The sequence below is a fragment of a genome, unplaced genomic scaffold (genome assembly GCF_019419815.1).
Source record: "Pyrus x bretschneideri cultivar Hongxiangsu unplaced genomic scaffold, Pyrus_bretschneideri_v1 Contig22, whole genome shotgun sequence".
NCBI classification, from domain to species: Eukaryota; Viridiplantae; Streptophyta; class Magnoliopsida; order Rosales; family Rosaceae; genus Pyrus; species Pyrus x bretschneideri.
Genome location: NW_025999524.1, coordinates 1,071,280 through 1,099,216, shown reverse-complemented (window position 1 = coordinate 1,099,216; position 27,937 = coordinate 1,071,280). Strand labels below are relative to the sequence as shown.

At 37.9% G+C, this 27,937-nt stretch overlaps 6 protein-coding genes across 10 annotated transcripts; 3 read left to right on the top strand and 3 right to left on the bottom strand.

Annotated features, from left to right (window-relative positions):
• Nucleotides 1-91: 91 nt before the first annotated feature.
• Nucleotides 92-2,973, top strand: LOC125477564 (probable nucleoredoxin 1). Its single transcript, XM_048584787.1, is given in 5 exon segments — nt 92-287; nt 923-1,133; nt 1,136-1,401; nt 1,519-1,986; nt 2,115-2,973. Coding segments are annotated over 5 exon segments (1,695 nt in total). The 5' UTR covers nt 92-191; the 3' UTR covers nt 2,769-2,973.
• Nucleotides 2,974-3,708: 735 nt separating this feature from the next.
• Nucleotides 3,709-6,343, top strand: LOC125477562. Of its 4 annotated transcripts, none has more exons than XM_048584781.1 (6): nt 3,709-3,862; nt 4,056-4,229; nt 4,299-4,448; nt 4,951-5,073; nt 5,236-5,379; nt 5,595-6,343. In XM_048584781.1, exons 2-6 carry the CDS (start codon nt 4,089-4,091, stop codon nt 6,045-6,047), a joined length of 1,011 nt encoding a protein of 336 aa, XP_048440738.1. In that variant the 5' UTR covers nt 3,709-3,862; nt 4,056-4,088; the 3' UTR covers nt 6,048-6,343. The 4 variants fall into 4 exon arrangements, with proteins under 4 accessions (XP_048440738.1, XP_048440739.1, XP_048440740.1 ...); XM_048584782.1 differs by having other exon boundaries at nt 3,714-3,862; nt 4,051-4,229; XM_048584783.1 differs by having other exon boundaries at nt 3,764-3,862; nt 4,078-4,229.
• A 154-nt stretch (nt 6,344-6,497) lies between these two features.
• LOC125477561 (pantothenate kinase 1) lies at nt 6,498-9,966 on the bottom strand. Of its 2 annotated transcripts, XM_048584779.1 has the most exons (10): nt 9,660-9,966; nt 9,362-9,553; nt 8,931-8,977; nt 8,731-8,847; nt 8,153-8,272; nt 7,961-8,055; nt 7,780-7,873; nt 7,465-7,596; nt 7,206-7,318; nt 6,498-7,043 (listed from the first exon to the last, which is right to left on the bottom strand). In XM_048584779.1, the coding sequence occupies exons 1-10, from the start codon at nt 9,820-9,822 to the stop codon at nt 6,815-6,817; spliced, it is 1,302 nt and encodes a 433-aa protein (XP_048440736.1). In that variant the 5' UTR covers nt 9,823-9,966; the 3' UTR covers nt 6,498-6,814. The 2 variants fall into 2 exon arrangements, with proteins under 2 accessions (XP_048440736.1, XP_048440737.1); XM_048584780.1 differs by lacking the exon at nt 9,660-9,966 and having other exon boundaries at nt 8,931-8,987; nt 9,362-9,481.
• A 2,778-nt stretch (nt 9,967-12,744) lies between these two features.
• LOC125477560 (type 2 DNA topoisomerase 6 subunit B-like) lies at nt 12,745-16,127 on the top strand. Its single transcript, XM_048584778.1, has 11 exons — nt 12,745-12,818; nt 12,908-13,016; nt 13,164-13,247; nt 13,336-13,362; nt 13,480-13,588; nt 13,694-13,790; nt 13,983-14,182; nt 14,364-14,508; nt 14,761-14,962; nt 15,102-15,214; nt 15,651-16,127. The coding sequence occupies exons 1-11, from the start codon at nt 12,783-12,785 to the stop codon at nt 15,954-15,956; spliced, it is 1,428 nt and encodes a 475-aa protein (XP_048440735.1). The 5' UTR covers nt 12,745-12,782; the 3' UTR covers nt 15,957-16,127.
• Nucleotides 16,128-16,841: 714 nt separating this feature from the next.
• On the bottom strand, nt 16,842-18,644 carry LOC125477559 (galactinol synthase 1-like). The gene is made up of 4 exons (XM_048584777.1): nt 18,110-18,644; nt 17,569-17,889; nt 17,282-17,416; nt 16,842-17,200 (listed from the first exon to the last, which is right to left on the bottom strand). The coding sequence occupies exons 1-4, from the start codon at nt 18,455-18,457 to the stop codon at nt 16,976-16,978; spliced, it is 1,029 nt and encodes a 342-aa protein (XP_048440734.1). The 5' UTR covers nt 18,458-18,644; the 3' UTR covers nt 16,842-16,975.
• A 4,851-nt stretch (nt 18,645-23,495) lies between these two features.
• LOC125477779 (ADP-ribosylation factor 2) lies at nt 23,496-26,542 on the bottom strand. Its single transcript, XM_048585232.1, has 7 exons — nt 26,387-26,542; nt 25,775-25,938; nt 25,066-25,136; nt 24,798-24,917; nt 24,138-24,256; nt 23,961-24,042; nt 23,496-23,746 (listed from the first exon to the last, which is right to left on the bottom strand). The coding sequence occupies exons 2-7, from the start codon at nt 25,920-25,922 to the stop codon at nt 23,741-23,743; spliced, it is 546 nt and encodes a 181-aa protein (XP_048441189.1). The 5' UTR covers nt 25,923-25,938; nt 26,387-26,542; the 3' UTR covers nt 23,496-23,740.
• Nucleotides 26,543-27,937: the final 1,395 nt, after the last annotated feature.

Below are 27,937 nucleotides of genomic sequence, written 5' to 3'. Positions count from 1 at the left end.
TTTACATTTAGGGATAATAATAAAAAAAAGCGACCAACTGAAGCCCTTAGCCGGTCAGCTCGTTTATTGCGTGTCTTTATTATTATATTCTCAGTGGTAACTTGTGCCCTTGACGATACGCAAAAAAGTCGCAGACTCTCACCACCAAACTTTCCAATTGCAGCACGCAGAGATAGAGAGACTCAGTAAGCATGGCTAACGGCGACGTACACGGCGTCTCTCACAACCTCCTTTCTCTCCTCGCCTCCGCCGACAGAAACTTCCTCCTCCGCAACAACGGCGACCAGGTAAAAGTATAACCATTATATTTTCTCATCAAAGTTTCCGACTTTATGTTCGTTAAGATTGCAGGAAACTATTTTTATACCGTTCGTGAAGTATTGAAATGTTAATCTAAGGGAGTGAATTTAATTGTGATTTTGAAGGATTTTAATTTTTTTAATAAATCTAGGTATTCAATCAGGATTTTAAAGTGAATTTTTGAAATTCAAGTGTCTTTAATTAGAATTTTATGATAGTTTATTAAAAATTTGAAAAATTCAGATGTGTTCAATTAGGATTTTAAAGAAGTTTATAACAGTTCAGATGTATTTAATTAGAAATTGATTTTAAAGAATTTGAGAAAGTTGAGGAATTAGAAGGAAGTGTATTTTAAGTATCTACAAATCTCACATCTCTCTATGAGATTTTGAGAGAATATCTTTACAAATCAATTAAACTCTATAAAAATCAATTAAAATTTATCAAATTCTCAATTGAATACATCCTTAAATGTAATTATAATTGAAACCCAGTTGATTAAATGCTCGGGAATTGCCTAATTCTATTTCAAAATGTTGGCTTTGGCATTTATGATATGAAAGATTGAGATGGCAGGTTTTTGGTTTCTGGGTAAAATGGTGATTTTATGATGAATATGTAGGTTAAGATCAGTAGTTTGACTGGAAAGATTGTGGGGTTGTATTTCTCCGCCTCGTGGTGCGGCCCCTGCCGCCGGTTCACCCCAAAATTGGAGGAGGTTTACCAGGACTTGGCTGCCAAAGGCGACTTTGAAGTTGTGTTCATCTCTTCTGATAGAGATGAGGAATCGTTCAATGGATACTTCTCTAAAATGCCCTGGCTTTCGATTCCCTTTCGGATATGGAGACCCTGAAACGCCTCAAGGAGTTCTTCAAAGTCAGGGGGATTCCCCATCTTGCCATTATTGATGCCAATGGGAAGGTTTCCACTGATGATGGAACTAAAATTGTGATGGACCACGGCGTGGATGGTTATCCGTTTACCGCGGAGAAGATGAATTTCTTGATTGAGCAGGAGGCCGCGGCGAAGGAGAATCAGTCCCTGAGTTCTCTTTTGGTCTCTAAGTCCCGGGATTATTTGATTTCGAAGGATGGGAATAAGGTACAACTTTTCCCCTTTGATGCTACATTGCTAGCACTTCTATAATGTTGGATTGCTATTGATTTTATATGATTGAGATAGTTGATGATCAGGAATACCGAAAAAATGTATTGACAGGTTTCCGTGTCCGAGCTTGAAGGAAAGATTGTTGGGTTGTATTTCTCGCTTTATACTCACAAGCCATGCAAAGAATTTACTCAGGCACTTGTGAAGTTCCATGAGAAACTGAAGGAGAAGGGAGAGAACTTTGAGATTGTATTGATATCTCTAGACCTTGAAGAGGAACACTTCAAAGAAGGATTTCAAGTGTCATGGTTGGCATTGCCGTTTAAGGACAAGAACTGCGAAAAACTTGGTCGCTACTTTGCCCTTGAGAGCTTACCTAGACTAGTTATAATTGGGCAAGATGGGAAGACCTTACACTCCAATGCGGCTGAACTCATTGAAGAGTATGGCGCTGAAGCCTATCCGTTTACAGCAGAGAAGATTGCTGAGCTTGCTGAGTTGAAACTCGAAGAACAGACTGTACAGTCACTTTTGGTTGCTGGGGGCAGAGACTTTGTGGTTGAAAAGAACGGTTCCAGGGTACAATTTTCTTGCTGGTTCCTTTCCTAATGTTCTATGATATCAATTAAATTTCAAATGTTTCTTTATTGTCATTAGTCAGAGGTTTTTTAGTTGCATGCCTCAAGTTTCTGTTGTGTGTTGATTAGGTACCGGTGTCTGAGCTTGCTGGGAAGCACCTTCTGCTCTATTGCTCAGCTCATTGGTGCCGTCCATGTCGTGCTTTCATGCCTAAGCTTATAAAAGCATACAATCAGATAAAGGCAAAGGACAATGCAATCGAAATAATCTTCCTCTCAAGCGATCGCGATCATCATTCCTTTGAAGAATTCTTTGGGACCATGCCTTGGTTAGCCATCCCATTAGGCGATCCAAGGAAGACCCTCCTGCAGCGCAAATTCAAAATCCAAGCAATTCCTGCATTGGTAGCCATTAGCCCCAGCGGCCAGACACTCAGCACGCAGGCCCGGCAACTCATACAGGCGCATGGAGCTAATGCTTATCCATTCACCGAAGAGCACTTGAAGCAATTGGAGGAAAAGCTGGAGGAAGAAGCGAAGGGGTGGCCTGAGAAAGTGAAGAGTATACTCCATGCTGAACACGAGCTCACTCGTGTGCTCCACCACGACTATATTTGCTGGTGTAGGGAGCCGGGAAGTGGCTGGTCTTTTTACTGCAAAGACTGCGACTTCGATCTCCACCCAAGATGTGCTTTGGGCAACACGGGAGGAACAAAGGATGATGACCCTCCCAAGGCAACCGAGGATTATATTTGTGACGGCGATGTGTGCCGTAAAGTTTGAGAAGGCATTTGAATTCCCCTATGCATCTGGATTTTGTAAACTATGTTGTTTTATACAAGGTGGTTTTGTGTGTCTTATGCTAATTGCATGATGGAAGATGTTTTGAGAGCTTAATTAAGGGATGTAAAATTGTTATCCAATGTGAACATTTTATTTGCCTGAAGATTGTCTCCTAAATAAATTTGTCGTGAGAAACTTTTATTCATGTGAAATCTATTTTATTATGAATGTGTTTTCTGTTGTATAATTTTTTTTAGATATCACCTTTAAAATAAATTATATTCTGCATCCTTAAGTTTTCGTCTAATTTTGAACTCATACGTTTTTTAATTTTTTTAATTTCATACAATGGCTCGCGGATCACTTATTTACTGACAAGGGACTGACAATCCAAATAATAATTAAAATATGCCACATTGAAAAAGAAAAAAAAATGGAAAAAAAAATTTATAAATTAAATTATGTGTCTCCAATAAAAATGAGACTGTTGAAAAAATTTGGAGACAAAATTTACTAATTAAATTATGTGTTCCTAATAGGAATAAGCATGTTTATCAACGCTTAAGTAATAAACTAACCAATTGCCACTTAGTACTATGACCTAGTAGTATTCCTCTTCACCTATAAGTAAGAAGTCTTAGGTTCGATTCTTGATAAAGGCGAATTTGAACCATATTATTGCTAATCCATTATAAGAGTTCCTTTTTTCTTAGTGTAGATATTAACGTTTGTTAAAAAAAATAATAATAAATCAATCACCAATTTCCATATTTTTTTTTTAAAAAAATTTATCTACAAATTTAGTCTTCCTAACATTTGTTTGTTACTCCATGTAGAAATTCAACACTAGTGTCATTTGCACACTTTTTTAAACTTTTAAGCATTTTTTTATTTTTATTTTTCCGATCGAAATAAATGGAAAAGGATCAAACCACAAAATTAACAAATGCCGTGAGGGTAAAAGGGAATTTGAACCTTTGACCCAAAAAAAAAAAAGGGGAATTTGAACCATAAAAAACCCGATTCTTGGATCAGCTTCATAAATTCGACACTGGAATGAATATTCTTCCGATTACATCTTCTCTTTAACCGCTGTAAGTTAACCCATTTATTCTACTACCAGCTTAATCCTTGAGCTTTGTTTGCTGGGTTGGTTCGGTTAATTTCCACAGCTATGGGGTTTTCTGAAATTTGAGATGGGGAATTCTCTAATTATTCCGTTAATGTTTGATTGATATCTCTGAAATTTGAGATGGGTTTTGTTTTTTCTTGATGTGGAAAGTAAAGGTCTTGAATTTGCTGTAAACGGTTGTTGTTTCGATGGGTGAGACAGAGGTGACCACGACAAACGTAAACGTTGGCAAGAACGAGAGAAATGGGCAGCTCAAGCTCAAGGCCTTTAATTTGGCGTTTTCCAAAGCGTTGTTGCAGGTTCCTCAGAAGCTGCAAAATTGTGTAAAGGTTAGTCATTTCACTAAAAGCTGGTGATTTGCTTGTGGCGTTATGGATTTGACACCCGCCTCGTGACAGTCGCAGCTAAAGAGACTGGTAAAGGATGACGGAGTGAAAACGGTGAGCTTTCTACCGAAAAAGGATGCATCTTTGGAGGTTGACTTGGAGAAGCAGTTGCAAGCCTGGAGAGAAAATCCTTCTTGGGTTGATCAACCACCAGATATGAAGGTGAGAATTGCGTTTTTCTCCTGTTCTAAACTTGTAGTATGCCATATTGGTAATAGACGCCAATAGAAAAGATGGATTCCATTTCTTAAACCATATTTGTTAAGTTCTTTGGAAAGGATAATTTCGTATCAGTCAAGTTCTTGCATGTGAGGGGGAGCCTTGGCGTTGCTCCTTGGTGACTGAAAAGTCACGAAAGCAAAGGTACGGTTGCGTATGATAGACGTTCCCCCACCCTTACAAAGCAGGGAGCTTGTTGGCTGGGGGTCGCCCTTTTAGTTAAGTTCTTACATGTATAGTCTTGGTCCCCTATGTACTAAGTATTCGTGCATAAATGCATCATGTTTCCATACCTTGAACATGGAGACCTTCACGTAGCATATGTTAGTTAAGTGAAAAATTCTAGGCCGGAAGCACATTCTCTTTGGAAGGAATATCTCAAGAGTTTGTGGCTTCTCTCGATATCTACTGACTTTAAGTCACATAATATGGTTACTCTTTGCAGGTCAGCGTACCAAAAGGTTCTCTTTGCAACCTCAGTGTAAGCGTTGATGTTGGGTTGCCCCCGGATGCAGTATATAATATTGTAACTGACCCTGATAATAAGAGGGTTTTCAAAAATATTAAGGCAAGTGATATTATTCTATCGACTTTCCTTTCAGATTGAACTGGCAACAGCTCTCTCTTTGGAAGTTGAAGAGGCCTGGGAACCAATCCTTTTTTACTTTTTGATGTGTAGTGCGTTTTACTTTGTGTATTTCTTAATTCGAAAAGTTAAAATCTGTCTCAGGAAGTGATATCCAGAAACGTTTTGGTTGACGAAGGTCATAGGCAGGTGGTTGAACTGGAGCAAGCTGCTATATGGAAGTTTCTTTGGTGGTCAGGGACCTTTGCGGTTTGTGTTTTAGTAGATCAAAACAGAAAAGATCACTCAGTAAGACTCAATCTTCTTCTAGTTGCACTGTAACATAAGAACTTGGTTTTTTTGTTTCATTTCCACTGGTTCTTTGTTACCCCATCACATATTTAGAATCTCCAGTATGCTTTATTTTATCGGCAAATCGTATAATAAAAAAATTAGTTTAGAAACATGTTGTGCGATGTCATGGTAAAATTAGATTTCTAATTTCTAAAAATGCCATTTGCCAGATGAAGTTCAAGCAAGTCAAAACAGGGTTTATGGAGAAATTTGAAGGCTGCTGGAGAATGGAACCTCTTTTTGTCGATGAAAAGACCTGCTTTCCGTTCAAACCCAAGACATGGGCAGATTATAATTCTTGCACAGGAGGCAAAGGAAGGATCGGTTCAAAGTTGAGCTTGGAGCAACTAATCCAGCCATCTATAGTTCCACCCCCACCTATTTCTTGGTACCTACGGGGAATCACCAGCAGGACTACTGAGATGCTGATAAACGACATGCTTGCAGAAGCTGCCAGATTAAGAGGAGAATTAAATCCTGAAGAGTCTAATAAAGAGATTGAAATGTCTCAGGACGGGGAAGTACTTAGTCACGTTGATAATGTATCTGACATCAAAGAAAGATGGGCCTTGCACAGGAGGAACGCAAAGCAATGCCATCGGAGGCTACCGCCTGTCAAATGATCGAATTCTGTTGAGTTAGTATTTAATGCCAGCACTTATCCCTATTCGTTATGATGGAAATTGATATGTAATACCGTCAATAATCCGTCAAGTGTAGTGACCTTTGCGCCGTGTATCAACTCCTCCCTTTCAACGAGGGTGGAGGATGAGATCGAGGATGATTCAATCCCCATGTATGTTGTACATTCTGATTGCCCGTCAGAAACTGTTTGTTGTGTCTGCCTTGTAAGTTAAGTTAATGTTGTAATGAGTCTGATGACATTGAAAGAAGATGCTATAATTTGCACTAAACATTATGTTTTTGTGCCCCAAAAAGTGCTTTTAGAATTCATAAGCACTTTTAGCATTTTGGATATTTGGAAGCGGTTTTAACCATTTCAAAAACAATGTCGAAATAGACCCTTAATAGAAGCCAATAGAAGTTTGAAAGCTAAATACAAAAAGCGAAACTGTGGTAACAGTTGAGAATTCATTTTATTGAACAACGATGCGCAGTTACAGTTTTTTGACAAGACACAAAACCTAGACGGATGGTCACAATTCAAAATCGAACAAGTGAAATTACATTATGTGCTACTATAAAGTTTTCGTCTTTCTCCATCTGAAATTCTCTCTTTTTAGTTTTGAATACATGTCCTAGTATTTTATCGACAATGTTACATACGCTATGGAAGTTTCAAGCCTTTGAACTCCACAGAATGCAGACAGGCAACCAAGAATTGCCTTTCGAATCTAACATCCAAGCCCCGGGGAGAAGCCAGCGCAAATTATTGTGACAGGTAGACGCTGCAGTCTATACTTTGGTTTTCGTTCAAGTCCCCATTTGGTGGATCATGACTCTTATCACCTCCGAGGGATGCACCCACTGGGGATTGTTGCACCGACTGATGGACTTTCAAGTCCTCAAAACCATGCTTTTCATAGCTCATGAATGAACCCAATGCTCCAAGAAATCCTTCGTGTTTTAAGAACATCGCTTTTGCTTCACCCTTAGACCTGCAAATAAGGATCAAATGAATGAAATTTTAACCCCAAAACCACAAGGAAAGATGGATGTAAAAATCTAAATCAGGCTCAGAATGTGACACAACAGTCAAATTTTGACATAATTTATACTTCCAATTCTTAGTATGAATCAATTCTGACGCACAGGCTTACCAGAAATGAACGGCAACAGCAATTGTGTCCATGGTGTAAGCATGGCCCCTAATGAAAAATCCAGCAAAAAATATTCGCTTGAGCCCAAATCTCAGTGCATTCAAGTATGAGATCTGGAGAGAAGATAAAATTTGAAACAATATGATCGGCATGTTAACAAAAATAGTTTCAATCTTCTGGAAAAGATTATGACAGAATCAAATAGTTTAAAAAATTTGATTCATTGCAAGTGACACATGTTTCTTTCCCTATGGTTTACCTGTCCAATATTATTTGAAATCATTCTTAAGAGGGACCGAGAAATATCTTCAGGTTTGTAATCTTCCAGCTCCTTATTATCGGAAATTGCTTTGCCAAAGCTACAAGCAATGGCTGTTGATACAAGACCAATCTGTAATCATCAGAGAAATTACATTGCAATTAAGTACCGTGATACGAAAGCTAATGGAAACTAGGATCCCCTCATCATTGTTTAAATTTAGGAACCCTTTTAATTTGGCATACAGAAATACAACCAGAACGTATTCAACATCCAAGGTCAAAAGAGGGACCTGTCTATCATGAATGTGCATACCTTTGTATAGTCCATTCCACCATAGATGTCCCCGACAAGCATGTCTATCACTCTATTATTTCCCTGTTGACTTAACTCCAGCAACTCGTCAAAACTGAGACACAATAGCAGCTTTGGCTATTAAGTGAAGTCATATAACAAGAATATCAATAGCTCTGTACATAAGCAAAAGACAACGTACTTCTTGCACTTTGTTAAAAGCTTCCCCAAACCCCAAAAGGTGCCACCACCAACATTAGTTCCACTTACTCGCTCAAACTTACCAGGTCCATCTACCTATCCAAGCACAATGCATACGACAATGTCAGGCCTTAAAAAGGTTAAACATATGAAACTACTACAGTAAATAAAGCATTGGCTTTGATGAGAATACCTTGATCATGCTGACACCAGAACCAATATTGACAAGCAGATAGGGATATAGATCTTCATGGTCAATCTTCACAAATTCTTTCTGACCACCCATGTATGTGAATGCTTCGGGGTGAACTGCCTACTTAAATAACAACCAAAATGGCAAAGCTATTTTCAGGCAAGAAAGCAAACAAGACAGAAAATTTGCAATAAAGTTACTCGCATAGAGTACTGAGCAACAATACTTGAGGTATCTTGTGCAGAAATATCTCTATAAATAGAAGCTGAATTTTGCAGACAAGCAAAGAAAACTTCCAACGAAGTTGTCCGTGGTTTTGTTCATCCCTATATTTCTTTAGTGCTAAACAATAAGAAATATCTCTATAAACAGAAGCTGAATTTTGCAAGTTCCATATTTCACAACTCATTCACTTTGATCTTCCTTCTGAAAGAAAACAGAGAGAATTTCCTCTCGTTTTGAGCTTGCTAGTGCTCATCCCAATTCCCAACCCACACATTCTATGGCTCACATGACAGGACTTAGGAAACGCACCAAACTGAACATACCAATCTATGTAAGTGGTATTAGGATCCCACCTTAAGCAGAAAATTTGCTCCGGCCACAAGACAGTCCATTTCATCTGCCTTGTCAAGAGAAATCCCAAGCTTTTCTTTAAAGAGATCTGCGTACTTGAATGCCCCACCACCTGTGGCCTGCTCACAATTGTCAATAAATTAGCTTGCATACATGGCAGAAAACAGTCATACAATGGCCAAACCAAACAATTGGTTTTTACCTTAATAACGCACTTCGCGCACCCAGAAGCTCCGTGTTGTTCGGAGCCTGAAATCATCTACAACCATAAGCAACGACCCAAAACCAGAAAATGATAACTACAACTACTGAACAAGCAGATATATTCAGAGTATGATCTTCCTTCGTATTTCATTTTCAGAAGTTCAAATCTTCCGAAACTATAAAATTTTCGCAGTAAACATATGGGTACTAATTACTTAAGCTGAAGTAGTTCATTTACCAATAAAAATGGTAGTTTGAACTTTCAATCCAAGATTTCAACATCAACACTTAGTTTAACAAAACAAGGTTAAATAGTCTCAATGAGTGAAAAAATGAATCTTCCCATTTCCCAAGTTGATTGAAACGAAATATGATACAAATGAATCAGGAGAGCAAAGCAATCAAATACTTGTTAAGCATTAAGCATACCAGTAAGGCGAAGTTGCTTGGATCGAATGAAGTCTATACAGTCATTGATTTTCTGAGTTTCGAACTTTGCAAAATGGAGCTTCCCTTCAAGAACAGGACTCCCTCTGTCGCCATTAGAAGCTGCTAAGCTATCATTCGAAGAAGACGAATCGTCACTGTTCGTTGAGAAATACACCAACTTTATCAGAGAACCTGCCAACAGGCAAAACAAATACAAAAACAATCGAAAAATCATGAGAATTTGAGCAATTGAACTCCAAAAACAAAAACCAGGTTATGATCGAGGAGAGTGAATTGCCTCCAATATCGAGAGCAAGGTGGGAAATTTGAGCTTCCGAATTGGTGGGTTTTGAAATATCTGTAATTCCAACGTTCCCAATTTCCATTTCGGGTCGGCTTCCTCTTTTGATTTGAGCTTTTTTTGGAATCAAATTGCACTGTTGCCCCTCTGCAGTCTGCATTGCACCTAACCCATTATATATATACTTTTTTTGTGGGGTCCGTCCTTCCTTCCTTCCTTCCGTCCTTCCCACACAGAATTTCAATATCCGATGCGTTAGATTTCTCGGGAGATCACTCTGTTCAATCTCAACCTTTGACTTTCCAACGGGAGAAGGTAGGCGTTCGCATTTCTTTTCTCTCTCTCTACTTACTGAGGCGCCGTTGGGTCATTCGTCGAGGGTAGTTTTGTAACTTTACATGAAGTAGTTTATATTTTCAAGCACCAGTTTTTCAAGTTCAAGCAATCCTCTCCGGTCTCCACCTATAAACAAATAGAGGAAATAATTTTTTTTTTTCTTTTTACGTCTCTCCATTTATATTATGACATCTAAAATACCAGCTTATACATAGAGCACCATAAAAAATTTCCCGACCTGTGAACACACTTTCTAACAGAAATAACCATACTATTGTATGTTTAAAGTTCATGTGTATTCTCAAGAGTATCTGAATGTGTTAAATATATGTTTATACATTTCCAAGCGCATTAACGAAGCTAGAATTTTAGCCTATGAGGACCCAAATGTCTCAATCCAAAACGCTTCTGATCTTACAAAAATTATTTTGTTGGGTGATGAGCAAACAACCAACGTTGCTTGGGTTTAGTATGGTGTCGTCCTCATCCTTAAACCTAAACCCCAAGACTCTTTGACTTTCATCTTCCCTCTCTTCCCACTAAATCCTATACCACAGTCCTCAAAGCGCACAAGCAACAAATTACCTGAACTCCAAACCCAATAAAAGAAATTAAAGTAAAAATATTGGAGTGGGGCATTGAGCCTACGAAAAACTTTAAAAATCATAAGTATAACACTAAACTTTTCCAAAAAAATAAAAAAAGTTGTGATAGACTTAGGACATCCTGGTCCCTTCATTACTCCACCCAAGCGTTGTCAACATGTACTAAAAATGTGATTATTGCACCTAAAACACAAAACACTGTGTATGGTAATGGTAGTTATAAATTATTGATAAATAAGTAGCGACTAGTCCAACTGCCCAACTCTCAACCTTATAATTCATCGCTACTAAAAGCGTGTCAACTGCTTTCCTCCTACCAAATTATTCCTCGATGCCCTCCAGCGATTTGTTTGTCTTCGCCCGCTCTACAAAACATTATCATAAACATCATGTGCTTTTATTTTGAATTTTACTACTAAGCCGACCGATCGCATCACTTTTAAGACATTTTCTCTCGTAAAATATGAGCTTACTTTTTTTATATTCTGATCTTATCTAAATTTATGTTATTTTTTAAATTTTACGATATGAGAGTCATCATAATCTTACAGCAGTAACCAAGTTTTTGATTCCCGTTTACATTATAATATTTTATTGAACCCCTCTCTGGTGCTCATTACTATATATTAAACGTGCGTGGCATCAACAGATTAAATAGATTATTATTGAGCATCTCTTGCAAATTAAATTGCAATCTGGGGAGTGGGGAAAGCAGATTATACATATCAAGCTGACCGGCGCACTGGCGCTTGTTGTTGACCGCAACCGGTGTCGCGACAGTGAACACGATTTGACCGACTGTTTCTTTACTAGGTAATTCCAAGGGGAGGCAGATTGTCTGCCTCTTGTTTGGGTGTCATTTTCATCTCCTTCTATTTATACGATCACGGTTAAATCACGTCAATATTTTATATTCCTATTATTTTTTATCTTATTATCTCTATAAAAAAATTAATATAAAATGTTGACGTGACTTAACCGTAATCGTACAAAATAGGAGGGGATGAGAACGATACCAAATAAAAGGATAGACAATCTTGCTCAATTCCAAAGAGTTCGTCCAGCAGTCTTTCGGAGATTGATGGAAAAAGTTACTCTCTAGATAAAGCAACGAACGAGGATCCACTTCAGATTTTTTTTTTGAGAATTTCGAGAATTTTTTAATTATGTTTATTCATCGTATATTGTGTGGTTATAAATTATTTTAAAATTTTTATTTAAAATTAAACATAAATAGTACCTGACGAAAACAGACCACACGATTTATAATGAATGAACACGATTCAATAATCTTTTAGATCCTCACAAAGAAGATCCGAAGAGAATCCTCTCATTGAAGATCCGAAGAGGATCCTCTCATTATAGCAACAAGGAAAAAAGAGTGCTACTTTTCATTTATTCTCTTAATCATTGACTTGCACTTCCACAACTGAGAGTTGAGTGGTGGTGATTTGTGTGGAAGGAGAGCTAGACTTTATTTTCCACGTTCTCATCGACTTTCATCATTGTTTTATTTCCATCTATTTCATCTCACATTCACCACATGATTCACGTGATGGGTATGATATAACATGCATGGAAATATGTTTGACAATGGACAATATGTAAAATATATCATTAGTACACCATCACGTGACGTCTCATACTAATAATACAAGAACATGTATTTAATATTGTCCTACATATTTTTATGTTATTAACAAAGAACGCTACCATGGCAGTGCATGTATGTCATACAAGTTTTATGAGAGGACCAAGAGTCCACTATTAAAAGCCTTATGAGGGACCATGAGTCCAAGACCACATGTATAGTTTTAATAGAGATGTTAAACCGTGGGAGAACAGAAATTTCATAGAAGGGCAAAAGGTCCACCATTAAAAGTTTTTTTGTCTCCTCATATTTATGCACTTTTAATTGGATAACCCACTAGATAATTACCAAATCCGAGACCTTTTTAGGATAGCCAACCACGACCCTTGACAAACATGGGCCTAAGCCCATCCATTCTGATTCAATTGGTCCCAATTCGAATCCTACCCCTTCAGATAAAAACGGGCCCAAATAAAAGCCCACAATTAAAAAATGTTCATAAAACAGGGACGAATAATATGTCGCTACATTCACTCACGGAAACGGCGGGAGTTTCAGTCTTCTCCTCCAAAATCCAAACACAGAAAGATGACCATCGCTTCAGCCCAAGAATTCTGCCTGCAAGTGAGTTTAAATCTCCACCTAAAAACCTACGAAACGCTCGGATCGATTCGCTTTCTGTCGCCGTTAACTTCCGCACTTCGGTTTTGCAGTTAATTTCGTCGGCATTTCAAAGATGCCGCACGTCGGAGGACCTCTGCAGACTCTCCGTCCATCTCAAGCGCTCTCCGCCGTCTGATCCCCGCTCCGTTCAATTTTCAGGTATCTCGCCGCCCTTCTAACTCCCTCACTCTCTATGAGTTCGATTTTTGCTTGGGATTTTTGGAAACGAAACGGCGTGGTCTCGAGCGCAAACGGCGTGTGTGGTTAGTAAAATGACGAATATGGGCTTGGTTTCCGTCTGATCAGTCTCGGATACCGGCGTGGGGAGCTGCGCAGAGGACTTTGGAGGTTTGAAGCTTCGTAGGGAGGCTTTTGGCGCGCAAATTTGGGGTACGTATATGAGTGAATTTACCAAAATGGCTACTCGTTTGCGGTTTCTATATATCAATTTGGTTTACATGGCCACATTGTGATGCAGATGGATTGCTTTTCGTCACAACCACCGGTGAGTTCCGATTTCTCTACAGTAACTGTGCTTTGTTTTGATTAAAATTCAAAACGACCGAGTTTTGAAGTTTGGTTTTGTCATTGCTGATATTGAATGAATTTGTAAGAATTGCAGGTATTGGTGATGATCAGATACATCATTACCAGTTCAATCTGAAAGAAAGTGCGTCAGGGAGACGGTTGACCAGGCTGTCTTCAAATCCTAAGAATGGACTCCAATTCAGGTTTGCAAATCACTTAAACTTTTGTGCTGCTGAATATTTTACTTTATGTACTTATCTTTGAAGTTACGCACATAACTGCTTCGTGATTGTTTCATCGTTGTTCAGTGGGACTGAAGTATGTCTGTCAATATCCGAAAGCATTGATGTTTTGCTGGCAGCGTTTAGTTGCTTCTTTCGGAAGATCCTCATTTTAAAGATCCCTGTAAGATCTACTTACAACTTCATGTCCCAAAAGATTTTCAAGTTTGAAATCCTATTGTATTATATCGAGCTGGTTAATTAAAAAGAGAGGCGTTACTTGATCAAATGTGTGTATAGTAGTGTGCCTAACTTCAATGATCAATGATGACTTCAGCAGCGACTAATCGATCAGCTTCAATTGTTTTTTTCCCAGAATGTTTCAATTGAACTGGTAGTTGAACAAGGGGATGCTCCTGGATCTAGATACGTAAATGTTTTTCTAGCGAATGAGGGGAGGACCCCTTTACCTTTTGTAGCTTCAAATCTTGAACGTTTAAAGTCAGGGGTTGAAGACTACGTTTTTAAGCACAGGAATACTTTAGGAAAAAAATGCGAGTCATGCTTCTCAAGTGGGTAAGTTACAATGAAATCCATGCCAGTTTCCTCTCTATTTGGCCCGACTTGCCATTGATTGAAAAGTTAGTAAAATACATCAGGCTGCTGTAGTGTAGAGTAGTGTATAACTGCTTGGAGATTGCATGACACATTGAAAGTTTGTTTTGTGAGTCTTAACTGTTACTTTCAATCTTTTAAGGGAGCATCTCAAGATTGGTAGTGGAACAGCATGCTGCACAGAAAGCCGAAGGTATCCTGGATCAGTGATGGAAGCAGTGATTGTAATTAGTGAAATGTCAGAGGTAGCCAGTACTTGTCCGAGGACATGTAGCTCGAAAACTGAGGTTTGTTTGATCACTTTCATTCTTCTGTTTTTCATATCCTTTACTATATTGGAACCGTAAAATATGTAGCAGTCCTTGTGATTGGCAGCAATTAATTTATGTAGTTATTTGCCCTTCTAATCTTCTCATGGGATTTCGATTGTGGTTCAAAAATAATAACAGAAGTGACAAAACGCAGTATTTTGTTCGTCTTTGTTTTGGTGTGAAGAAATGTATGGTTTGGTTGTTATGAATGCGTGTATTCACTTTCAGGTCTTGTATTTCAAAGATTTCACACCTTGCCGAATCCCTCAATCCACTCTGAAGGCGTTAACTAGCATTGACTGGAAAAGTTACGGATTGAGCTTTGGAAGCGTTGTGGATCAGGGCGGCTTTGCATTAGTGGAATGGGAGAACTTGCCCCCATCTGTTCAAATTGATATTATCCTCCACCACTACCACGAGCAATATCCAAAATCGTTCATTGCTTAACATCCTTGATATTGGTTAACTTCCTCCTTGAATTCTTTTATTTATGTTTCCTACTAAACATGCCATATGTTATATGTATATGCCTGTTCCTTGACACACTGCCAAGATTACAATACCCTCAGCAGGGCGAAAGACGCGACCTGATCAGAATCTCATTAAAAAAGCAATTAAGCTTGCATTGAACGATTTGAAGGACAATTACGCTGGAGTTCTTCTAAGTGCCCATGCCGTCAAGGTACATTTCTCGCTCTCACAACTCTGTCATCTTTGAATTTTCTAGCATAGTGGGTCTTCTAAGAGACCAATGGCTCGAAAATTATCCTCTTACACGTAATTATACTATATTGTGTTTTACTTTTCATCTTTATTGCTTGAATTGTCTTACACGAAAACAATTTTATAAAAACCAAGTTTCTGCATCAAAATATCTGCTGAAAATTCAAATTTTCGAAATAATTAGTGTTTACGTCTTTGTTGTATGTGGTCATACCTTCAGTGATTAGTTGTTACTATGTCAAACTCCATAAGGTAGAAACATATTCCACTTGAGAATGACAGACGATGCTTCTGAAACTTAGACTTTCCATCTCAATCGTAAATCCGTAGACTTCGCTTAACAAAGTGAAGTCTGCATTTTAGCACCTTGGTTAACCGATTGCCTTGGTTCCCAGGTCCGTAGCTATGCCCCCGATCTCGCGAAAACAATTTCTAGCCTAATCTTGTCTTCCAATGACGCGGACTTCCGAGAAGAATGCTGTTCTTTTCTTGGATTGCAGTCTCAAGGAGTTGGAGGTGAAGTCGTTGAAGATTGTATAAGGGAAAAGATCATTGCGGTAGTAGAAATGCATGACAGAGAGCCCCAGAGAAGCAAAGAAATGCCAACTTTTCTTTTCGAGGATGATCACATGCAGGAATTAGGGTCTCAAGACGGTGAATATGAAGGAGAGGGTGCATTTGGCTCTATGGATATATGTTAAAACGCACATGAGGTGGTGATTTGCGGTGGTATTCCAAGTCAATAACGCAACGTCTGCATTTGTTTGACGTATCGACATTGTATAGTAATCAGTGCACGTAAGACGTTCTCTTTTAAAAAGGTTTTAATATGTTTTGACATTAAGACGATGATGATCCCGAACATATTGTCCTACCCGAAATGAGCAAAAAGTCAATTATCGATAATCTGGTGGGGTCTTGGTACCAAGGTCCAGACCCATTGTAAGTCTGCCACGTGTATAGCTAGACAATTGTTACCATACGTTTGGAAAGGTACCTGTTTAGTTGGATTGAAGGCAGTGCCAATTGGACGAAGTTGGGCTGTTCCGATGTGGTATTGTAAGCGAATCGAGTTATCCGAGTTTCGGACCGAGTCATATTTCTGTTCAGAACTACTAGAATTTGGGTTGATAATGAGCTAAACTCTATCTCAAATTGCATTTGGGTGAAGCGACTGCTGCGTGGGACCCCACGTGTATAGAGTCGACTTCATTATGAGAGTTATGCAGCAGTCCTTAACCCAGCATTTTTTGAAGAAAAAGAGGTGGAATTCAAGTTTTGGCGTAAGCAGAAAATGTTGTTGTACGTTAAATGCACCGAAAAAAGAACGGACTTGTTTGGAATTGTTTTTAAAATGGCTAGAAATGCCTTTTAAGAAAATGTTTTTGGAACCATTATTTAGTCAAAATGCAAGTAAATCTTGAAAAAACACTTTAAATTTTAAAAGTGTTTTCAATCATTTTAAAATCACTTACAAGTAAACTCGTATATTTTTAGTTAGTATTATAGAGCTCTCAAGTACACTAGGTAATTAAGTCATACCAAATACATTAACTCACTCATATGAACCCTCACCACCAAGAAAATAAGGCCAATCAGAAGCAATCTAATTAAAAAGGAGTGTATAATACAAGTATGAGACCAAAAAAATTAATGAAGGATCACTAATCACACCATTAACTTGTGAATAATAATTAGTCGCTCAAGATTATATTATATATCAAGCAGCAGATGGAGCAGGAATGTAGGGAATCGTAGGCTCCGGCATGGAAGCCATGATCGACGACGGTTTCGAGAAAGTTTCTTCCTCCGCAGCTGCTGGGGTTTCAGCCTTGAAATCCAGGGACTCGTCGTTGTAAATTTCCCACCATTTGGCCACTAACACCTTGATGTCCTTTCTGTCCATGTTAGCTTCCTTGCCGGTATACCTCCATGGTTTTGATCCCTATAATTAAAAAGAAACAATTCATTAAAGAGTGATTAATTAAAATAAATATGCTTAATCAATCTGTTAAATAGTACTTACAGCAGCACAGTAGTGAACTACGTTTACTTGATCAAGCTGCACGTTCTCTGGGTGGCGCCATAGATTGGCTAGAACTAAGTTGTATATATTTGGGATTGGTTTGTACGTCTTTTGGAAGAACTTGTTCAAGAAATCCTGTAAAATTCATAAACAAAAAGATTGGTGACAGCAACTTTATGTTTCCTTTGATTCCAATTGGCAATGAAATTGTTGTCACGTGGCAGAAATAGTCTCACTTAAATTTTTTCTTGCAAAATAATTATGATTAATTTCTAATATGTACTTACTTGTTCTGCGAAAGGGGTGGGTGGGACGACTTTGAGAGTCTGAAGGAGGCCGTCGTATGTCAAGCGGCTAGGCTCGAACACGAACATGCCGGCGTTGAAGTAGAGCGGAGGAGGAGATCCCATGTCAGCAGGCCATGAAACCTTGTCAGGGCACTGCTGACAATACCCGATTGTGTATTGTGGTGAGTGACTCCATGTTCTCTCACAGAAGCAGTCCATCACAGCATAGAAGTAGCCATCAGGCGTATCAAACAGATGATCAATGTTCTCAAACACTTGGATATCCGCATCCAAATATATCATTTTGCTGTACTCATCAAACTGCATATATGCATAAGTTCCACATACTCAAATATATATACATATTTACTGTAACCATAAGAGAGTGCCTGAGTGATGTATTGTTCACCACAGAGTCTGATGTGCTATGTTTAAATCATTGGTAGACTAGTTTCAATCGACAGTCTGACAATATAACATATTAGATATCTAATATATTATCATAATAAATATCAATATGTCTATGGTTTTACGTACTTACATTCCAAATACGGAGCTTGGAGTAGTTGACGACATAGTAGGCCATTGCAAACTTAATCTGGTTCTCCGGAGGATAAATAGGTTCGATCTCATGAACAATACAACCCTGAGAACGTAAAATCTCACGGTGCTCCTCTGGCACGTCCGGTAATATCGCAACCACAAGAGCGTACTCACTCCTAACTTTGCGCAAGCCCTTAGCCAAACCCACAACCCCTTTGAAATAATCACCATCTCCAGCTAAAAACGTCACAAATGCCCTCTTGGAGCAGCCTGTAGTAGTAGTAGTGAGCGTTGAGACTTTCCTTGTGGACTGGAACACATCAGCTGGAACTTCTGGGGGTGCCATTGCCTGGAACTTCTGGGTGTGTTGAGAAATGAGGAGTGTGGGGAAAGTAAATTAGCTACACTGAGGAAGCCACCCCCCACTAACCTTTGGTTCTGGGTTGTAATCTGCCCCTTGGATGCCTTATATAAACAAATGAGGACTAAATGCATGTATGATGAACCCCAAATGAAACCCAAATGCAAAGTATGGTCCAAGTTTGTTTTTATAAATAATGTTTTTGTTGAGGTTTATGATGGTGTTGGAGGGAAATAAAAAACAAGAAAGAATGAACGAACAATGTTTTCTGTTCAAACCCACCATTCATGTAGGGTAGCCTTATCATCAAGTATCAAGATGGACGGCTGAGATTAATGGGAGGTAATAAGGTCTTGGTCAATAGAAAATATATATAATACTATGCGGTTACTTGCAATGGAGAAAATGCATTAGGCTTCAAGTGGGAGTAATTTTTCTCTGTGGAAAATATATGTTCTAGAAAGTTAGCATCAAAGGGTGGAGTAGTCGGCTGAAGTGGGGCCTTTGACCAAGTCATGTAAAAGATTATTTTTAAATAAGAATTCTGTAGTTTGGTCTCATCTAATTCTATCACAGTCACAGATCTCTAATATTAATTGCAGATGAGACCTAACAATACTACGATTTTTCTTTTATAATTTGGAGAGGTTTGTTTCGAGGCTTAAGCTCAGCTGCTCAGTAACATCCATTAACTTCTAAAACATGATTAGTACTAGAGATATGAGTTTAGCATATATTTTCAAATCTTTTTTCATAGTACAGATAAATTTAGTGTATTATTCTTTCCCAAACACAAAGCTTGCCTAAGAGCTTATACATTATTATTAACCAAATTCTAATTTTTTTTTCAAGGTGAAACAACTTAAGACATGATTAACACACCAGCTTTCTTTTGGTGAAACATATACATCATGCATGCTTTTAGTAACTTAGAAATTAATGATGCCTTTATCAAGGAAAAATCAGATGTGGGGTTTTTATTTTGATGAGAAAGTTTAACAGTAATCGCAAAGATTGACTAGCTAGCTTAATGATTGGGAAGATTACTGATTAATTGACCTTAATTTGGTGTATTCCTCTATACCAACAACGAGAAAGGAAGGGAAGTACCAAAAAAATGTTGGAGAAATTAGTATGGTTGAGACCATGCATGTGCATGAATCCCTGTCGTCAAATTAAGTTATATTTTTTGTCCGTACTGAATAATCAAACCCTAATTTTTGTGTTTAAGAATGTTATATATTTGTTTGACATTTCAAACACTAGTAGAAACTTGGATTAATTACACTGCTTGCACTTGGCTGTTCGTCAGAGTTTTTTTTTTCTTTTTCTTTTTTTTGAAAAAAAAATAATATTATTTACTCTAGGGGAGAGGGTAGATTTAGGCTCATGATAGGTTAGTAATAATGTGGTTCAAATTCATCTTTGGTGAGAATCAAACCTAAAACCTTTTACTTACAAGTGAAGATTAATATTATTAGACCGTGGTACTAGGTGGCAGATGCATAGAGGGGCAGGGGGTCAGTTGACCCCCCGAACTTCGGTGAACATCCATGGATACCTTGAGTGCTGACCCTCCAAACTTCAATGAATGTCCATGGATACCTTGGGTGCTTCCCTTTTAACGATTAGAGTTGGCTTTATACATGCCCTTTTGATAAAATATCTGAAAGAAGAGTGAATGAAATGGTGATCTCAATGAATAACAAAGCATCACCATTCTTGGACAAACATATTAATAGGATGCAATGATATCAAACGTTGTTAGTGTGTTCAAGATAAGTGTGTTTCTTTGTTAAGCATTCATATGGAATTAGCCTTAGAATAAGTTAGTTACCCTCGCAAATGAGGCATTAACAGGTGTGCATTATACATTTCCAAATGACTTCAGGCCTACCAAGACTCGATGAAATTAAGATATGCATGCTATTTATGGTAAAAAAAATTGCGCGCTATTCTTATTGAATCCCTTAATATTATTTTTTGGATTCGTCACAAGTTGCTCCTTAGAGTTAGTCCTTAAGCAAAGTAATATAGATACAGTTTGAGTGACGAGTAATGCTAGTGTTGTGATCTGTTTTTAATCGTGACTGAGAAGAATTAGGGTTAGCTTTTATGTTTCCTTTTTTCTTTTGAGATTTGACTGCAAGCAGACTTCAGCACACTGTAAAGTAAAAAATTTTGTTTCCCATGGTTTGCTTTCTTACATGCATACTACAATATCTTGAAAAGTATGTATGTAGCATTTTAAATACCCAAAAACAAATCTAAAAAAGTATTCAACAACGAATTCTGGAGGTGGCAGATAAAAAATTGTTTTCCTTCGTTGAGATGTCACCGACGTCATTAAAAATTTCACATATTGTTGACGTTGGATTAAATATATATTAATGGTTGATATGATGTTTTGATTAAATACATTAATGGTTGATATGATGTTTTGATTAAAGATATAGAGGGTAAGCTACTTGATGAAAAGTTTGTAATTTAGAACATGAAAGACGTTCCAAGAAAGAAACGCTTGCTATCTGCTGATACAGAACCATCTCTTCCTTTGATTAATTTACTTGCAGTTATAAAGTCATCTTATCTATGGATAAATATGCGCAAACTGCTGTTGAATCATATAATATATATATATATATATGTATGTATCAATCATCTCCAGGAATTGTGCAGCACAGTACAGGGCGATTGGGCCCTGTCCTACCTTAAAAAAAAAAAAAAAAAAAAAAAGGGCAAAAGATAAAGTAAAGTAAATATGCTTCTTGCTTGGTCGATCTTGCTCAATGTTAGTTTGTAAAGGGCTCCTTAATCATGGGACACAATGATTAAGGAGCCCTTTACAAACTAACATTGAGCAAGATCCCTTGCTTGGTCGATCTTGTTTTTTTTTTTTTTTTTTTTTTTTTAATTATTCCTACAAAACCCTAGCTCTCAAACAAAATGCGCAGAAGTTAAAAATATCAGAAATTTTGTCTACCAAAACTTTATTAAAACTACTACTACAAAGAAAATCAGTGGATTTAGGGTTTAGAGTTTATGAGTCCAAATTAGACACTGAGGCTTCTGACTTTGAAAATTGAAAATTTGTTCTTTAGGCTTTCACCTATCAAGCAATTGTATAATCTTATCAAGGATTTATGGAAAAGTGTACTGGATCCAAGAGTAGCTTGACATACATAGAAACAACACAGTTGACGCTACTGTAGACAACTTAAATTGAGTTACCAAACTTTGTTGGAAGTGGGAATCTTCCCCTGCCAACTTTAATAAGGTAGAGATCCAAGAAGGATTTGGTCCTAGGCCCCTAGCCCTAGAGAAATAAAACAAGGAAGAAACCCTAATAAGTTAATGTTGGTGACTGGTCTTCCATCTGTTGAAATGTCCCATATCGACCGTATCAATGAGAAAAGAAGAGTTTAAATATCATAACTCTACTCCAATTAATACCGAGACCTTTTGTGATAAAACTCCACACCTGACGGATTGTGCAGATTGTAATTACCAAATGAGGGACATTATCAGTGTTGTTGGAAGTCGGCCTTTGGCCCGTCTCTTTGATAATTCTACATGGTATTAGAGCAAGGAAAGGGCCCGTACTGTACTGCTACGTGATGGGTGGGTCCCTTTGGCACCGCTTGTAGGGTGAGTCTCCTTGACTCCATGCGGTTGTTGATGTGTGGATCTCTCACGTATGACCCACTAATTGGGTCTCACGTGAGGGGGTGGGTTGAGATGTCTCTCATCGACCATATCAATGAGAAAAGAAGAGTTTAAATATTCTAATCCCATTCCAACTAATACCGAGACCTTTTGCACCTGACGAATTGTGCAAGTAGTAATTACCAAGTTGGGAACAATATTGATGTTGTTGAAAGTGGAGCTTTTGGCCCGTCTCTCTGATAATTTTACACCATCATCAGCAGGAGGAGCCAAAAGTTGGGAGCTTAATGCTGAAAGCAAGCTTTTTAGTTTCTGTAGTTTAGTCATTTACAAGTGGTCCTCGGTTCAAATGGCAAGAGTGGCCAGTACTGGACGTGCATGCAGCATGCAAGCCCCTCAAACATGCATGGCAAGAGCCGCAGGATACAAACCTTGTCTTAATTTGTATGCATCTGCATGCATGCATGACTACTGCAGATGCCCATAATATTCATCCAACCTGCTGTTGTTGTTTTTTATGAGTGTTGTTGTTGTTGTTCTTGTTTTTTTTTTTTTTCCTTCTAAACAAACGATAATATCTACATTAAGAGGTGAGGAAGTGAGCTAAGTCTCGCAATAGACTACACACAACAAGCTCAAATTCGTATTTGACGAGAATCAAACATAAAATCTCTCACTTACAACAGTTAAACTTAAAGGTGAAAACGTTGTGACAATATAGTGTTGTGTAGATTCACCAAGTTATCAACATTAAAGAAATGCTTCGCGTAAGTGGTGGATGTAAAAACGAGACCAGCCTCATAATCCTATTGCTGCTTCGGATGTAAAAAGAGCTTTAGGTAAATCGGACCTATTCTGAAAGAGACGGACGCAAATTTTTAATAAATAAACAAAAGCAGTTTGGAGGAGAGAGAGAGAGGAATGAGGGAAAGCAACCAAGAAATTTGGTCACCTTGGTGCCTCTTTTCCCCAGTGCATTTGGACATTGAAAGTGCTTTTGGCGTGAGTGGCTCTCTCATTCTATTTTTCGTTCATTCGGTAGTTCATAGGGTTTTTTTTTTTTTTTTTGTTTTTTTTGCGGTGCGAGTTTGATACAAATAAGTTTTATATATTAATTGTGGAACTCACCTATTGTTTTATTTCTCTATTTTATAATCTCTCTCTTGTTATTTATTATATGGGTAGTTCATCTTTCACGATAATCGAACCTAAAACCTCACTTTTTTTATTAGAATAGCAATTGCAGTTTATACGTTTAAAGAAATCATTTTTAAATTAAAATTCGAAAGTTTACTTCCTCACAGCCTTGGAAATTAAAACCCTCACGTAAGCTCAGTTAGAGCAGCAGAGCGGATAATGAACCAGAACCAGGAGTCGTGTATCCAATAATCGAATTACAACTCAGAACAGAATTGTATCCAAAATCCAACCAAAAGAAATACAACCCCATTTAAAAAGGTCCTAGATGAAAACAGCATTCCCACAACAAATACAAGAAGAAGATTTCAACAATTCAATCGTCTCAATAACATAAAAAACAACTAGATAATATTCACCCCTGCATCCAGAATTTCCGGTCCACAAAATGACTCCTCGATACAATCACGCCTGCAATTCAACGAGTATGAGAAACCGTAACGAGCATTCAAATGCCACATAACAATAACAATATAAGAATTTCCAAAAAGAGATCGTCAACCAAGTCATACAGCACGACAGCCTTGCCATGATGGTTATAAATTAAAGGTTAGGTAATTACACCTACTTCGCTCTGAAGGAATATAAAACCACTGAACTGGGGGGGGGGGGGGACTAAGTTTACCTTGTTAGCAATGTTGTTGGAGAGCCAATCCAGCCCCTCATATAGACCCTCCCCGGACGTTGCACAGGTGCTCTGGATGTACCTGGAAAACCATACAATGGGTGTTAGACCTAATTAAAAAAAATAAAAATTAAAAAGATGAATCACAGGAGGGACAAGGAATCCCATAAAGATTACCAGTGACGCTGTCTCAGAGAGTGGAGGCCAAGCTTATCAGTAATTTCAGCAGCATTCATGGCATTCGGAAGATCTTGTTTGTTAGCAAATACGAGCAACACAGCATCACGCAGTTCATCCTGAAAACAGGATATTTCAATCACACAAAATAATGGAACATAACATAACTTGTCCTAGTATCTCCAACATCAATTAGGTAAACCTGGAAGTATTGAAAGGTTCCAGATAACAGGTCCAGAGAACCACTCTTCAAAATTAACATGACCGACCTTACTAAGCACATATGACTCAGTGAAAGAACGTTTATCATTCAGCCACACCATTCAAAGCCAATACAGCAAAGCAAATCAGCCAACGATATCAACAGAGTAAGAAAATAGGATAACTAGTTTTGTCAATATCCACAACACGCATCAACAGCATACTAACACAGTTCAGGAAGCTGCCACTTAGGCCACTGCATCTTTATCATCTCTAATCAATAGAAAACCTTACGTTATCTCCTATAAACTACAGGCTTCAGTCCTAAATCTCATACACTAAAATCTAGGAAATTCCAGAAGTTGAAGGGATGATATTTTAAAACATATCAGCACAGAATACATCCTGGAATACTCAAAGAAGGATGGATAGAAACGCTTGAGCAAAATGACAACAAACCTCATTCAACATCCTATGCAATTCGTCCCTTGCCTCAACAACACGGTCTCTGTCATTGCTGTCCACAACAAAGATAAGACCCTGCGTGTTCTGGAAATAGTGCCTCCACAATGGTCGGATCTGAAAGGAAAGAAATAGGTTGCCAACTTGTCATCCACAATTTTCAAGATATTCTAAACTTGTTATCCACAAGTCTAGAAAACTTTTGGAAATCACCAAAATTTCTTTAAATAACTTTACATCTCTCAGAAACATGAACTAAACTAACCTTGTCCTGACCCCCGACATCCCAGACGGTGAAGCTGATGTTCTTGTACTCCACGGTCTCCACATTAAACCCTACAATTGTATATTTTTCAAAAATCTAAAAAAAAATTACAAAACCTAATGAACTTCATAAAGGAACAGCATAGAAAATGAACGAAATAAAAGAAAACAAAGCAGAAGAAAAAGCCTTTACACTTTTAAGTCTAGCATAAATATCGTTGCTGTTAAGTTGTGACAATTTATAGTTACAAACCCACAAAATGGTTAAAATAAAGACAGATTTTCAATGTGCTGGAACACAGGTTGGTACACCACATGTCATTATACAAGTGGAGGGACACTAGAAAAATAAAACTTCCTTCCACTTGTATAATGACATGTGACGTACCACCCCATGTTTAGGGCACACTGAAAAATTTCTCCTGCTTTCAGATCACAAGCTCTGCCTCCCAACCATAAAACGACCATTTTAGATATAGCCACATGTTGCCATCCAAACTATCTAGCATCTTGGACTGAAAATTTTCATCTCCACCAGCTCACAATGAAACCATATCAAACATTAAGATCAAAAATTCTAACAAAAGTAGATTAGAATGTCCACGATCAGTGACGAATATCATCCAATGTTAAAGTCTCGACATATTCTACAAAGCTGGCATAACAACAATGAGCACACGATTGCCTTGGGAGGGGAAGAAGGAACTCACCGATGGTGGGAATGGTTGTGACGATCTCACCAAGCTTGAGCTTGTAGAGGATGGTGGTCTTACCAGCGGCATCGAGACCAACCATCAGAATTCGCATCTCCTTCTTGGCAAAAAGCCGGCTGAAAAGCTTCGTAAACGTAAGCCCCATTTCTGGCTACGGATCCCTACATATCAAAACACCAACTCACTAGCATCAACAGATCAAACTCCGGCAAGGCCAAACGTAAATCATTAGCAATTCATATTTTCACATCCAATAAACTAAAATTACAAAATTGAAGGATTCAAACTAGTAATTATGCACCATGCAGCAACAGATCGAGCAGATCTGGAGTTACAGCCAAACTTTGCAGTGGAAATTCGAGCAAAATTCTAGAGATCCGAATGATTAGAACACGTAATCTTCGAATCAGAGTAAAAAAATCAACACAAATCTCACGGTATTCAAGCATTTGACCACATTAAACACAAATGAACGCTAAATCCGACCATAATCAACAAAATTACCGCGAAATTAGAAACCAAATCGAGCGCAAAAGTACCGAAATCAAACGGAGAAGTACGAATGCGATTAAATTCAGAGAAATTCAAGATCTGAGAGTCAGAATTTACCTTCGATGAGCTTTCGCAGAGGGACCTTGAAGATCGAGGGAGAGAGAAGGAGAAGGAAGCTTTGAACCAACGCGTGAATGTGGGGGTGAGGATCGACAACTGGTGTTTATAAACTCCCGGTCCGTGGTTGGTGTGAAATACGAAAATGCCCCTGGCGCACAGCTTAAATGCTGATCTGGAGCGAAGAGAATTTTCAATATGATCGGCACACGGGTTGATATATCATATATCACTATATAAATGATGAAATATATGTGTTGAAAAATTAATAACTTAAAAAATAAAACTTCTTACCACTTACATAAAAACACGTGTGTATCACGTATGTTCCCATCACAATAAAAAATTTCTCGTTCAAGAGACATTGCCTGTCAAATGAGTAGCCGCCGTGTTGAAACCACGGTATATACGACGTCGTCTCGTCCACATTGTAAACAATGTTGGTGTTGTTACGTAGGATTTAATGCAATGCAGTCAACACCTCGAAACGGGGATTTAATTATTCCATAGATTTGATCAAAAATAAAAATAAAAATAAAAATTATTCCATAGATATTTATTAAATTTTTTTGATTAATTAAGGATAGAAATAAAAAGCGTCGCTGGTGGTTCAATTTTGAATGGTTGATGCAAGTAACGAAAATTCTATTATGTTCGTTTTTGTGATATGTTCCTAATGAATGAAATATTAAAATGATCAGTTATAAATTTAAGAACCAGATATGTTCTATTATAATATACATTAGTGCATATTAAAATATTCTTTATGGTAAATCATTAACATCTTAGAGCAGTTCCACTGGAGGTGGAATAGCCCAGCACTCAATCAAAAAACCAAACTGGGGTTTGTCAATCCACTACAGCCCACAAAACAGCCTGGCACCTAGCCCAAGCTAGGCAAGAGACCAACTCATTTTTGACTGATCCAGGGACTGGCCTATTTGGCTGGCGCGTGCTGCTCAATCGTGCATGGGTGCGAGTAGGGAACAAGGGTGCAGGCAGCGGGGCCCGCTGTCAGCCCACTTGCTCTTCACCCATAAGTAGGTGACGTGGCCCTCTTTATGCTGTTGGATTTTCAACGGCTAGTTTTTCTAAATTGTTAGATTTTCAACGGTAAAAAGAATTTGAATTTTACTTTTAAACAGGATCGTTCGATCACAGATCAACGGTCCACAATTTTTCCCCCAAAAAAAAAAAAGGCTCAACGGTTAGAATTATGACCGTTGGCCACGTGGCAGCTCCTTGGCTCTTGGATTTGAATATTTTCAAATCCAACGGTCCAGATAAATTAATACATTAAAATTTATTAAAAATTATAAAAAAATTTAAAAAAATACATAAAATTTTTTAAAAACTTTTTATTTTTTCTATAAATACCTAACCCTCATCTTCCACCTTACACCATATTTCAATATTTTTTACACTTTCAACATTTCAATATTTTCTATACTTTGAGAGAAAAAGAATAACTTCGTGGAAGCTCATTGAAGATGTTACGTTGTGTGAATGTTGAGTGCACACTACTCATGACCCGATTACGGGTAATGAGAT

Coding starts and splice junctions, on each gene's coding strand:
- LOC125477561 (XM_048584779.1), bottom strand. CDS start 9,822: ATGCAGACTGCAGAGGGGCAACAGTGCAATTTGATTCCAAAAAAAGCT. Junction 8,978..9,361: donor CAAGCAACTTCGCCTTACTG/GTATGCTTAATG, acceptor AGATGATTTCAG/GCTCCGAACAACACGGAGCT. Junction 7,874..7,960: donor CTTTTAACAAAGTGCAAGAA/GTACGTTGTCTT, acceptor ATTGTGTCTCAG/TTTTGACGAGTTGCTGGAGT.
- LOC125477779 (XM_048585232.1), bottom strand. CDS start 25,922: ATGGGGCTTACGTTTACGAAGCTTTTCAGCCGGCTTTTTGCCAAGAAG. Junction 25,137..25,774: donor CACAACCATTCCCACCATCG/GTGAGTTCCTTC, acceptor ATACAATTGTAG/GGTTTAATGTGGAGACCGTG. Junction 24,918..25,065: donor ATGTCGGGGGTCAGGACAAG/GTTAGTTTAGTT, acceptor CTTTCCTTTCAG/ATCCGACCATTGTGGAGGCA.
- LOC125477560 (XM_048584778.1), top strand. CDS start 12,783: ATGACCATCGCTTCAGCCCAAGAATTCTGCCTGCAA. Junction 14,509..14,760: donor CATGTAGCTCGAAAACTGAG/GTTTGTTTGATC, acceptor ATTCACTTTCAG/GTCTTGTATTTCAAAGATTT. Junction 14,963..15,101: donor CTACCACGAGCAATATCCAA/AATCGTTCATTG, acceptor CAATACCCTCAG/CAGGGCGAAAGACGCGACCT.
- LOC125477562 (XM_048584781.1), top strand. CDS start 4,089: ATGGGTGAGACAGAGGTGACCACGACAAACGTAAACGTTGGCAAGAAC. Junction 4,449..4,950: donor ATCAACCACCAGATATGAAG/GTGAGAATTGCG, acceptor TACTCTTTGCAG/GTCAGCGTACCAAAAGGTTC. Junction 5,074..5,235: donor GGGTTTTCAAAAATATTAAG/GCAAGTGATATT, acceptor AATCTGTCTCAG/GAAGTGATATCCAGAAACGT.
- LOC125477559 (XM_048584777.1), bottom strand. CDS start 18,457: ATGGCACCCCCAGAAGTTCCAGCTGATGTGTTCCAGTCCACAAGGAAA. Junction 17,890..18,109: donor CCAAGCTCCGTATTTGGAAT/GTAAGTACGTAA, acceptor GCATATATGCAG/TTTGATGAGTACAGCAAAAT. Junction 17,417..17,568: donor CCACCCCTTTCGCAGAACAA/GTAAGTACATAT, acceptor TGAATTTTACAG/GATTTCTTGAACAAGTTCTT.